This window comes from Tiliqua scincoides, chromosome 6 (genome assembly GCF_035046505.1).
Source record: "Tiliqua scincoides isolate rTilSci1 chromosome 6, rTilSci1.hap2, whole genome shotgun sequence".
In the NCBI taxonomy this organism is placed as follows: domain Eukaryota; kingdom Metazoa; phylum Chordata; class Lepidosauria; order Squamata; family Scincidae; genus Tiliqua; species Tiliqua scincoides.
Window position 1 is genome coordinate 24,942,443 of NC_089826.1, and position 13,398 is coordinate 24,955,840.

General features: G+C 44.9%; 1 protein-coding gene across 2 annotated transcripts in view; it reads left to right on the forward strand.

Annotated features, from left to right (window-relative positions):
- The window catches only part of ENPEP (glutamyl aminopeptidase), a 71,953-nt gene that overhangs the window by 35,467 nt on the left and 23,088 nt on the right, over positions 1-13,398 (forward strand). For both annotated transcript variants that reach the window (XM_066631682.1, XM_066631683.1), the window contains exons 8-10: positions 2,506-2,571; positions 9,135-9,200; positions 12,758-12,909. In XM_066631682.1, coding sequence (XP_066487779.1) covers positions 2,506-2,571; positions 9,135-9,200; positions 12,758-12,909 — 284 coding nt within the window. The remainder of the gene's footprint in view (positions 1-2,505; positions 2,572-9,134; positions 9,201-12,757; positions 12,910-13,398) is intronic.

A 13,398-nucleotide genomic window follows, 5' to 3' on the forward strand; every position in this document is an offset into this window, starting at 1 on the left:
ATACATACAAGAAACACCCTGAGGAGGCTGTCCTGTTCTAAAATAGAACTTTGACTGGCCTTGTAGCTTCCAAGAGCTTCTCCTGTTACCGGTTGCGTGTTTCTTGCTAGAAAGTTATATTGTTAACCCATAAATCCCCAGAGCGGTGTTCTAAAACCACTCACTACCAGACCAGGCTATGCCTGGGGCTTACATACACAAACACAAAGTACTTCCAGGACTGAACTTGCATTATAAAGCAGTTGTGACTGCCCTTATGTGTCTTAAGCAGCCATGCTGCTGTCCCTACCCCCTCCTGCTTCCTTGCGTCATAGAGTGAAGCATGTAAGCTAGGGTCTGGCACGGACTTGAATTTGTGAGAATCCTGGCTTTTTGTTAGTGTTTCTCATGTGAAAAGAACATTGTTGGCCTTCTAAAAAAATGGCAAAATATTTTAAAAATCTAACTGCTGGTGGTTTGCATTGAAGCCACAGAAACCAAACTAGGCTTTAGGCAGAACTGTTTGGGGTCATAGGTTTAATTTCTCCATCCTTCCTGAGCAAACCATCTGTCACACTGCAACCAGGATTCAAGACAAGACTCCCACAAACCACAGTGAATTGCTTATGACTGACTCTGTGTGATTTATGCCCACTTCAGCTCTGTGGCTGCTGGCTCACTCTGGGTTGTCTGCATTCACACACTGTGCAGACTTTGACTTGGGGAGAGCTGTTTATCTAAATGTATTCATATATGTATACAAGTTGTTGGCAACCTTCAGTCTCGAAAGACTATGGTATCGCGCTCTGAAAGGTGGTTCTGGAACAGCGTCTAGTGTGGCTGAAAAGGCCAATTCGGGAGTGACAATCCCTTCCACACTGGGAGTAAGTGCAGTCTGTCCCTGGTCTGTCTCCCTGGCTATGGGCCTTCCTTCTTTGCCTCTTAGCCTCAGACTGTTGGCCAAGTGTCTCTTCAAACTGGGAAAGGCCATGCTGCACAGCCTGCCTCCAAGCGGGCCGCTCAGAGGCCAGGGTTTCCCACCTGTTGAGGTCCACTCCTAAGGCCTTCAGATCCCTCTTGCAGATGTCCTTGTATCGCAGCTGTGGTCTACCTGTAGGGCGCTTTCCTTGCACGAGTTCTCCATAGAGGAGATCCTTTGGGATCCGGCCATCATCCATTCTCACGACATGACCGAGCCAACGCAGGCGTCTCTGTTTCAGCAGTGCATACATGCTAGGGATTCCAGCACATTCTAGGACTGTGTTGTTTGGAACTTTGTCCTGCCAGGTGATGCCGAGAATGCGTCGGAGGCAGAGCATGTGGAAAGCATTCAGTTTCCTCTCCTGTTATGAACAAAGAGTCCATGACTCGCTGCAGTACACCTAGTGGCCTTACAGCAGTAAATTTTGATTTGCAAAATGCATTGGCTAGTTTGGTATGAGGCCCCCATAGCCATGCCCCACTAAGGCTATATAATAACAAAATCAACTTTAAATTTCTTCATCAGGGTTTTTTCTTCGTCTGCCACTTATTCCTACTTTGAAATTTACTGTACCATTCAAAAATCTAGCTCATTTCGTCTTAAACTCTTAGAATGAGTTGCAAGTGCTTAAAACAAATGCATAAAAATGGAATTACAAAAAAATTCTAGACACATGTAAAATGGTACATTAGGGAGCTAGTCTATGCATTATTTGCTCAGAAGAAAGTCTTACTGTGTTGAATCGGGAACACTGACCATAGTGCTATTCAGAGCAGTATATATGCAATTGGTAAGCTTCCAAGGAGGTCTTGAACAGAATTTAAGACTTCAAAAAAGGGGATGTCTCAAAAAAATGGGGGGGGGGGGATGGACACTATCAGTAGTTAAAATGAAACTGAAATATAAAGTCAAGAGACATGTGCCCCCAGGCAAAATTCTCAGTTTGCCTCCTGTGAGCAGAAGTGAGCCTCATACTTCTTTTTTTCCTAAGATCCTTTGAAAATAATTTCCTAGGCAGCACTTGAGTGCTCCAGCTGTAGGACAAATCCTGGAGCTTCAGTCCCCTCCCCCTTGACTGCACCTTGTATATAACACCTTCTTGCCTTGGCACTGAAGATGGTTTACTGGAACAAAAAATTGCAAGAGATATAACAAGGGCCATTGATGGCCCCTTCTGGAGCTGATAGTCAGATGTTGCCCTGGCCTGGGTATCTCTTCCTCCCCCTCAGGACATGCAGATCTTAGGTAGCACCTGGAACGGTAGGAGGGACTGCTCCAGCAGGGCAGGACATGTTCTTATAGGAGCTGGTGATATGAACTTCCTGCCCTGGCCAGGCCACCTTCCACCTCAGAATACATTGACCTTTCCTAGGCCTCCAGAAGGTGAGGGAGAGGTACCATGCATGTAGTATTGATATGTTGCTGAGTTGTACAGAAATAAGAAAGCTACACTTAATTAGTGTATTTCACTTGTTCAGGTAACGATTTTTCAAGACCTTGACTTGAAATGAGTACTAAGTGCATCTATTCCCAACTCTGTTTAGGGAGCATCCATTCTCAGAATGCTGGAAGACTGGATTTCGCCAGAAGACTTCAAAACTGGGTGTCAGGTATGATCTTCTCTGTTGGGTGCAAGTCTATCACAAACAACAAGGGAATGTATAATGATTTGAATTATAGCAGGAGACCGTTTTGATCAAAATGTTAGAGAATTAGGGAAACATTTGGGAACTATTTCTAAAGAATGTGATAGGGATGTGTATTTATACGTGAAAACTCCTATAAATTATGACTTTAGAGGTATGCAGGTATTCTCACTCACTCACTCACTCACTCACTCACTCACTCACTGATACCAAGGAACAGTGTACTAAGATTCTGTGTCCATGTGGTTGTACTCACTCACTCACTGATACCAAGGAACAGAGTACTAAGATTCTGTGTCCATGGTTGTACTCACTCACTCACTCACTCACTCACTCACTCACTCACTCACTCACTGATACCAAGGAACAGTGTACTAAGATTCTGTGTCCATGGTTGCCCCCAAAAACAGGTGTCTTCAGGACACCGCATTGCAGCTGTGATGAACAAAAGCTGCACCCATGTAGGTTGCTTGGATTGCCAGGTATGTTCTCGCTCCAGCTTCAACATCACAAGAGAAGTGGCGCTGTCATGGGAACTAGCCATGCAACCCTGGACCTACATGGCTGTTGCTTGCTAACATCTTGGATCGCGTGTGGATCCTGAGTCATGTAGAAGTGTCTTTTAGTGGCAGGCATATCATCATTAGGCCTAAGAAAAAGTGTTCAGTTCTGTCCATGATGAGGCCATAGAAGCACAAATACTGCCTATTGCTTGAAAGAAATATCTTCCCTTACCTACTATCCACCACTGTGTGATGGTTACCCTAATACACAGAGCCAGTATGGAGGTTAAAGTGATAAAGATATCTGAATCCACAGGAATATTTCCACCACTGTACCTATGCCAATATAGAGAAATGTCATAGTAGTTATGGAGGAGGCTGATTGATTGCATTGCCTTTCATTCTTGTTTCTGCACCATCAGCCAAGTCAGCTCGGCATGCAAGAATCGGCAGTGCATGTTAGAGTCCTAGTCTGCTTTAATGAAAACTATCATAATCCTGCAACTTTTCCTTATGAAAGCAAGAAGGAAGCTGTCTGAGAAGGAGACAAACAGCACCACCTGCTGTTCTACTGTAGCTCACTGCAGTTTTGTGAAGGTGCTATTACTTGATGTAGCCTGTCAAGGACAGTAGTACAGTATTGCAAAAAGGATGATGTTTACAGTCCAGTCATCTACATTAACCTAAATGGATGAAGTGGTGGTGGCAGCTGAAAGACAGGCAGCCTGATCCTACAGCTGAGCAGTGTTGGCAGCCCTGGCAATGGCCACCACAAATTTGCTATAAGGCATGTTGCAGTGGGCAGGAAACAAATGGTGCTGTTGAAGAGCCTAGAACCAGTCAGTGCTTGGCAGGATGATCAACGGGAGCCCGCGGTGGTGAGTACACCACTGAGTGGTGGGAAGGCATTCCAGGACAGGGGGAAAGTGGGGGGAACTGGGAGGGGGAAGGTGGGCCAGAGGCAGTTTAGGCCCAGGAGGGGGAAGGGAAGCCTCTGCTTCTGAATCTTATCCCCCCACCCAGGTTCAAACATGTGAGTCAAAGTTTTAACTATTCTTGAAAGTTGTAAGAACCACTAGAGAGGGTGGTGTGTGCTTTAAGGGAGCCTGAGACTATTCATCTATCTAGACACTGTATAGTTTTACCTTTCGGTCACTGAGTGAGTACCTGATGACTGTTTCACAAGTGGTAACTTATGGTCTGTCTGGAACCACTCAGTGTGTTGGTCAACTGTATCATCTGAACAAGAGTTGAAGAGAATTTAACTACTGTACTCATCTCTACTTGATCATTAATCTGGAGGAGCAAAGGACTGATTAAAATCTTTCTCTCCATTTAACCAGACAAATACAGTGGGCCCCCTGTATCTGTAGGGGTTCGGTTCCCAAACCCTGCACGGACACCAAAATCTGCAGATGTTCAAATGCACAGATGTCACATAGATAAAATAGTGTAAATTTGTAAATGGAATAGATCTGTGTAAATTGTGTACATTGCCTGAATTTGTGTACATTCCCTAAAGCATATGCAAATTGCTGAAAACACACATAAATTGCCTAAACTTGTGTAAAAGGGCGGGTGAAAGGCAAACACTGTGAAATGGCAGAGGGTGAGATAAACAAGGCTACAGCAGAGTGTGAGGATTTTTAAAAATACATTTTCTATGATGATTAAATCCATGGATGTGGAACCCTTGGATAACCCACCGTATGGTTATCTGGCTTACAGCCCAATCCTGAGCTGCCTGATGCACTGGGCTGCCGTGGCGCCAAAATGGCTTCCGTGGCATGCCAGGCAGTTGCCAGCAGCTCCTTGGGGTAAGGGAATATTCATAAGGTAAAACTCCCCGCAGTGGGACTACTTGTTTCTACGCCGGCTATTTAGCCAGCACAGAGTAACAGAGTCTCTGTGCTGAGCCCGACATGTGCAGAGTCTCTGTGCCAGGCCCGACATGTGGCTCTGGATCTGGTCCCGCCCTCCTCCTGCCCTGCTCCCTCTCCGCCACGCCTTCTCTCTGCCCTCCCTCTACCCTGGAATGCCTCCCCCAGCCTGACCCCTATGCCCCCACCTACCTCTCCGCCACCTGGCGCTCCCACCGAGCGCCAGGCAATGGTCGCTCGTCCTCTGCCCAGCACTGGCTCAGCATGGATTTGCACTGATCCAGCACCCCTGTTGGCTGAGTGGTACATGTCGCAGGAGTGCCTTATGGCACGGTTGTGACACTGCGTGCCACGCCACTGAGCTGGCGCACACCAGGTCAGGATTGGGCCCTTACTCAGGTATGACTCTGCAGGTAGGGCATTTCCCTGCCCACACAAGAGCCCACACTCATGCCTAGTCAAGTCGAATGCGTCCACTGCTGCCACTGCTTCTCACCACTGCTTGATAAGCCAGGACCCATCAATATGCTTACTAGGTGACTGTGGGGAGCGGGAGCAGCAGCAATGGACCCTCTTCCACTTTTTATAATTTTATCATTCTTGGATGTCCTGACTCCAGCACAGCAGAGGAAGAAAGAACATGGCATACTGATATTGCCTGCTCCCTATCCCCTCCAAGTAAGCCTCTCCATTTAGCTCTGGCTTGCTAAATGGAGCAGTGGGAAGCAGTGGCAGCTACAGACCATCCTCTACTTCCACTGGCTTCTATTGCTACCCACCATCTCCTGCTAAGCCAACTAGGGGCACTGAGCCTAATAGAGAGGCTTACCAGGAGGCCATGAGAAGCAGGTGGCAGCTGTAGATGCTAGTCCACTGCCCGGTTCCTCGGCACCATGGGGAGGAGGGCAGCAGGCATATGCACTTGCTTTCCAAACACTGGAGAATGCACCATTGGTGGTGGGGGTCTCATCAGGGTTTTTGTCCCAGGGCCCCCCTCCCAAAAGTTGGAGCTTGCACTGGAACTTACCAAGCAGTTACATACATACCCGCTGTGATAAGTTCCCACTTGGTACATATCCATCTATATTCAACCCTCCATTTTTCCTAATAAAACAGGCATGAAATCATAGCCATAGAGAACCCATTACCCAGCAAAGTAGCTCACATAACTTTCTCTTTATCAGGCTTATCAAGTTCTTTTTAAAGCTGATCTAAGGTATAAGTCTGGAGGGGGAAAAAAGGAGAGAGGAAAAAAATTTAAGACAATTCAGCAAAAGCACAGCTGTTCCCTGACAATACAGTCCAGAAGGTGAAAAATAAAGTTGACTCTGTGTTCCAGTCTTGCGTGGTCCAAGATCCATTCTTTGATCTTTGTTGAAAGCTTCAACACTTTCTAAAGGACAGATCTATTCTTTATCCAGCAGTGACATTGGAATCAGCAGTTTCCATCCTGACACATTTATTGGGCAGTGCATTAGCACTGGAGAGCTTGGAGAGAGAGCTCTGGCCGTGTTTACTGAAGTCTACATGCTGTACCTACATTATAAATTCCTGTCCTGTTAAATGAATGAGAGTTATTTTAAGATGTGTTCTTGCAGAGTGAGAATATAAGGTGGGCCAGAATATAATGAGAGCAATCTGCACTGTAACATAAATAGCATTTAATTGGGGAAAATAATTAAAGGTCAATGAAAGTTGCATTTGTAACTATGTTTAAACCAAGGGCAGATTTTTTTCTTCTTCAATCCACAACGCGTCCATCTATTTGTCTCGCTGGAGTTCTTTTTTGTAAAGTCATTCTGGGCACAAATCACTGCAATTGCTGGGTGCTCAGCACTTAGCAAAACATGATCTTGGATGTTCAGCATCCTCCACTGAGATCCTGTACATGTCTACGCATAAATACCACTTTGTTCAATGTAATGTCCTTCCTAAATGTGTTTAGGCTAATAACCATTCAGCCAAACATTTCATGGTGTTCAGTGGGGTTTATCCCCAAATAAGTGTGCACAACCCTTAAGCTCACATCTGAATGTTTTTTTTTTTTATAACCTGGCATGATTATTTTATTTGGCTGTCCCTGATGTTTATATACCTGCCTAGTATTTCCTTGCTTACTCTCTGTTACAGCCTAGCTCTAAAATTTGCTGCCTAAGTGCAATATCATCCCAAAATTTGCCTAGCCCTAAAATTTGTGGCATCCGCACATAAGTGTAATATACCAACAGATACACCAGCACACTGAGGATATAACACCACGCTGGCGCTGTGTGCTTCTCTGCATGGATTCAGCTCATCATTAGAATAGTCAAGATGGGAAAATGAAAACCTCTTATAATCATCACAAGCCCAACCTATTTAGAGCTTCATATGTCAGCCCCAACCAGGGCTTAGGAGAGGGGGGTAAAGGGGGTAACTTGTACCCAGGCCCAGGGTCAGAAAGGGGGCCCAGGAGCCAAAGGAAAGGGCCCAGAAAGTTCCTGGGACTTGACATTTTCCTATTTCACCTGAACTAGCTGCCAGCACATAATGCTAGGGCACAACCACGTGCATGCAGTGTTAACTGCTGCTGCAAGCCATGCACACCAGGCCCAGGAATGCATCCATGACCCTCCTTAACACAGTGTCAAATCTGGGAGGAAACTGGCCTGCTACAGTTGCTCTTTGGCTTGTGGATCCCATAACCATGAAAGAGTTTATAGAAGCTCAGGGACCCAGCTGTGGGGCTAAAACTGCTGTGGAAGTTCATATTGATCCATTCTAGTGTGAGCCTAAATACGATTATGCTAATTTTCTGCAATTGATTTTCTATATTTCAAAAATTTTACAGAGACTTAGGAGTGTGTTTAGTTTTCCTTATTACTTTATCTAGCTGCCAGTGCTGCATGGTTGAGTAGACCTGGGCTCTGCATCAAAAAGCCTAGTAGACCTGGGCTCCAAAGACTATTGTGGCTGTCAGCACCCTCCTCTGCCCTATTTTGCCCCCCGTGCTGCCTGCCCCCATTGCCCTCTTCCCCTTTGGGAAGGAGCCCAGAAGAAACTTTGTACCCCCTGCTAAAATTCCTCTCATATGCCCTGGCCCCAATACCAGGCACTTGGAGCAGAAAACAATAAGAAGCCAATATAGAGAATATAAAAATTTTACTGCTAATCCACCCAATCAGGAAGTTACTATTGCATGCTGTAGAACAGGGGTGTCAAACATAAGACCTGTGGGCCAGATGTGGCCTGCTGGAAGCAATTTATCAGGCCCCCATTATATTTGGGTTCTCACAACATAATAAGAGCCTAATCCTGTTCTCGGCGGCACGGCTCCGTGCCTCCGAGCACTGTTGCAAATGTGTCATAAGGCACGTTTGCGAGCCACACCAATGGGCTCCTACCCGTGCTAGCCCAGCGCGGCTGGTGCTGGGCTAGCGCGGGGTGGTCGCCCAGCCTCCGTGGCTCAGTGGTCTCCAGGACCGCCGTGCCGCAGCATGGTAAGCAGGAGCAGGGATGGGGCGGGAAGGAGGCGTTCTGGGGAGGGGGGAGGCCAGTGGGGGTGGAGAGAGGGCGGGGGAGGCATGACACAGAGGCGTGACGCTGGGAGGGGTGCAGGCTGGAGTCGTACCTGGGGGAGGTGGGTCCACGGAGCTCTGCTCTGCAGGATCCAAGGCACTCGTGGAGGGGTCTGCACCCTACACAGGTGCCTTTACCAAGGTCGGTGGTAAAGTGAGTAGCCCCATTGCAGGGTTGCTTACCTTACCTGGGGGAAGGGAATGAAAATCCCCTTCTCCCAAGGCGCCTTCTCTGTGCCACCGAGCCTGGGCGCCCTGGGCAGCTCAGAATTGGGCTACCCGTGGGCTCTCTAATACCTTGAAAATTTGAACAAGATTTGCACATTTTCTCTTCTGTCATTTGCAGCTCATGAGTTTCTATGTGAGCAAGAAGTGCTTATTTGTGGCCATTATCTGCTTAGTGATGTCACTCCCTGCTTAATGACATCACTTCCGGGCCTCAGAAGGCACCATGAATGCTACTCAGTCCTCTACATGAAATGAGTTTGACATCCCTGCTGTAGAACCTCTTATATCAGGCCTTGAGGTTACTGTGATAGGTGAGAGTACAAACATTTTCTAATACTATTATTATATTCCCCCAACAGATTTACTTGAAAAATAATCAGTTCAAAAATGCCAAAACAGATGATTTTTGGGCAGCCCTGGAAGAGGTATGTTCCATAAACATTTAAGTTCTTGTTCTGAAATGTTTGTATTTTTTCTTATGAAGAGCCTCATGACCCCACTATATTTCCACTTGGCAAGGTCTATAATCTTATGAACAAATGCTCCATTTTTTTTTCTGTGTACTATACTGCTGGTGGGCCAAAAATTCCAATAGCAGCTATATACTATTTTTCTATGGGAAATCGCTCCAGGCAGGATGATGAAAGAAAATGATGGTAAATACAAACTGCAAAAGAATAGCAATGTGGTCCCCATATATACAGTGTGTTTCATCCATAATGTACGAAATCTGCTTTTTCAGGCATGACTATTCATTTGCCTTTCCCAAAGGGCACTTCTGACTATATTACATGGCAGGATAGACAACTCTAAGTTGCTGCTGTTTGCATTTCTTCCATGGAAGAAAGGTGGGTACATATATCCTGTACCCTTTCCCTCCAACAGCCTCACCTCCTTAAGTTATATCACCTGATTCAAACACTGCACTAGAGAAGGAACAATCACTTATTTCAGTATAGGTCTTTACAATACCTTTCTCATTCAGAAAGGTGATCTGTCCTCATTGTACAAAGGATATAGTAGAGGAGGAAAGGCACAAGTGAATTGAGACGCTGCATCAGACTACTAGAAATGGATGAGTCTGATCAGTGGTGTAGCTAATGATAGTGTAGCCCGGTGCCGAGCTCAGAGTGATGCCCCGGAAGTGATGTCCCAACTGGTGCTGTCACACCCAACTTTTTAAAAATTGAAAATTGGGGGAAACCCTACCTTCTCCCCCCAGAAGCTCACTACCCACTTGCTCTGCTACCTCCAACCAGCCAGTGGCATAGGTTATCTGTACCTGGGGGGGTCAAAGAAGATTTTGTAGCCCCCCCAACAACAAAATCAAATTTAATTAAGTAAATAAATAAAAAGTGTTCCCCTGTGTTAGAGACACTGCTGGGGTGAAGAGGGACAGTTATTCTCCCCCTGCTAAATATGAGGAGCACCACTTGAAAGTACCTCTTTACCCAGTTAGCAGGGATATTATGATACATGGAAATGAGAGCTGACATATATTAACACCTTATTGGTTCCATCCTGTATCATAATAACATCTCATTGGCTCTCAGAACAATCAGTCTCATAGATCAGTTTTGAGTTATGAAAATCCACTTTTTGTTCCATGAAGCAGTTGTGTTTACATTTTCTGGTTTATTGGCCATAGCTTTTGGTAGAATACAGATATTCCAATAAGGTTTGTTTCATTGCATACTACATTAAATTACCTTTCCAATGATATATAACATGATGGTATTATTCATACCTACCAATTTTTTTCACAATTTTGGCCACTAGTGTCCAGATCAGCTTGTTGTTCCCCAAAAGCTTGTTGCCTGGTGCAACTGTACCCCCTGCACCCCTTAGCTATGCCACTGAGTCTGAGTTTGGTTTGCTAGACTTTCCTGGGTTTTTTGCCCCCCTCGCTCTTCACTGAAGAATAATGGGAATCAAGCCAAAAGAGCAAAGGAAGAAACCAGCAAAGAAAGCAAAGTATTAATCTCTTTTCAGATATAATTTAACGCTCAATTTATTTCAAACCCATTTGCTTTTAGAAACATTCATCATTTTTAATATGTGTTTAGAATGAAGTTGGCAGATACCACCTTGAAGAGTATTCTGGTGGCTTTAAAAGTGCCAATGTATGTTCCGGTCCAGCCAGCACACTTTCACCCAGAACCATGGAACTGAGATGGGAGAAGCTGTTACCTGCCCATCCCCTCTTCCTCAGAGATTATTTAGAAAAAGGGAGGCTAGTTCCAAGCATTTTAAATCTGAAAGTATTAATTTTAAACTCTCCTTGTGTTCTTCCTAACAACCTCTTCATACTGAATTTCCTCAATCAATTTTTCCCCCCAAATAGTTAGGAACAAACTTTTGAGAACAATATCATGATCAAGTGACTTGAGGTGGCTTGCAATATCCAGTGGAGTAACTAGGTCATTTGACACCCGGGGCTCATAAATTTTTGACACCCCCATAGGACAAAATTATTTAATTATTGTCATTGTTGAATTAATAAGTAAAATTAGTAAAATATTAATAATACCTCTAAGAAGGTACGGGTGGTGTGCATAGTTGCTTCCCTCCTTTTGTCTTCACAACAACCCTGTAAGGCTGAGAGATAGTAATAGTCATGACTTGAAATGAATAATAATAATAGCCAGAAAATAAATGCAGTGAATATCTCCTCACATGCAATGGATGAAAGTCAGTACCCTCCCCTACTATCACTCCTGTGCCCATAGTATTCAGTGACATACTGCCCCTGCATGTGGAGCCCAGGTCTACCAGCCTGGAAAAGGTGGCTCCAGAGGACGAAATGGTAGCCCAGGTCTACCTGGCAGGTAGCTCTGGACTTCAAGTCCAGGCAGGAGCCCAGGTCTACTCTCCTGGAAGAGTTGGCTTCAGAGGGCAGTCTTAGAATGGAAGCCCAGGTCTACCAGGCAGGTAGATCTCAGCTTCAAGTTTGGGCAGGAGCCCAGGTCTACCCACATGATTGACCTGGGCTGTGGAGTTAAGTTAGTACTCATGGTGCCCCCTAAACATTGGATCTGCCCCTGGGTCACCCACCCCAGGTGTCACCTTACTGACAATTTATTGATTCCATGCTGTGTCATAATAGCACCTCATTAGCTCTTTGAATAATCAGTCTCATTGGTCCATTTTGAATTAAGGAAATCTTGCATAAGACAGTTGTATTTTGTTTTCTATTTTTTTGGCCATAACTTTTGATAGAATTCACTCCAGTTTTTTCATTGCATTCTGCTGTAAAATATGCACCCAAAGGTATACAGCATGATGGTATTATTCCTAACAGCCACAATTTTAGTGATCTTGGTCACTTGTGGTGTCACCCCCAAGGGTGGAATCTGGTGCAGACTGCCTCCCACCTCCACTAGCTATGCCACTGGCAATATCCACAGCTGCCGCTTTCTCTCCAGGAGATCCAGAATGTAGTTGTCTATGGCAGTGTTTCTCAAACTGTGAGTTGGGACCCACTAGGTGGATCGCAAACAAATTTCAAGTGGGTCCTCATTCATTTCAATATTTTATTTTTAATTTGTTAGACTTGATGTTACCATGATATGTGACTGCATTTGGGGGAATGTTACAGATCTGTAACAGACTGCTATCTATATCTATATCTATATCTATCTATCCTTTAAACAATGCTTAAAAATATATATACTTTAAACAGTGCTTAAATGTTTGATGATATTACTGCTTGATGATATTACTTCCGGTCATGACATCACTTCTGGTGGGTTCTGACAGTTTCTCATTCTAAAAAGTAGGTCTTGGTGTAAAAGTTTGAGAATGGATGGCCTTTGTCTCATTGTTTACAGTCTATAAATGCAGTTATTTGTACCAGCTGGGCCCAAATGGGTTCTGAAGCTAGTATTTATGAGAGAAGACTGTAGGTTCTCAAACTCTTATGCAATGACCTTCTTCAGTTCTCTTTTGCTTTTTCAAATTGACAATGCAGTATTATTTTTAGGCCAGTGGTAAACCCGTCAAAGAAGTGATGGACACTTGGACCAGGCAGATGGGATACCCTGTGCTTCACCTGCATTCCAACTCAACAATCATACAAAAGCGTTTTCTCCTGGATCCCAAAGCAGATCCTTCCCAACCACCTTCTGAATTCAGGTACAGTTTTTCCAGTAGTTGACAATGTTGTTATCAGGGAAGCCAGGGAGGACCATGACATTTGGCTACTGCAAATGATTGCAATGATACTTCTTCCCTTTAGGCCTCACACATCAGAACATTTCTAGATATAGGCCTGGTCAGCCTCCATACATGGCTGGTTGGCTGGTTCCAGTTTAAGTCTCTGTGCCAAGGAGTGGAGTCTGCTATGTGTTGAGCAAGTAATTGAATGAGTCCTTTTGAAACAGAACTAAGAGTGAGGCAGGCATTCATCTCAAAAATGAAGTCATGACATGAGACACCTTTGCCCTTGGTGTCTTCTTGCACACTGGAAGTTTGGGGGGATGATAAGCAATAGAAGCCCTGCATGAAAACCTCAAACTGAACAACTCTTGGTTTGTTTGATTCTATGCAGACATTCTGCCACGTAGGCTGCAATCTTACACACACTTTCCTGGGAATAAGTGTCACTTAACACAATGGGATTTA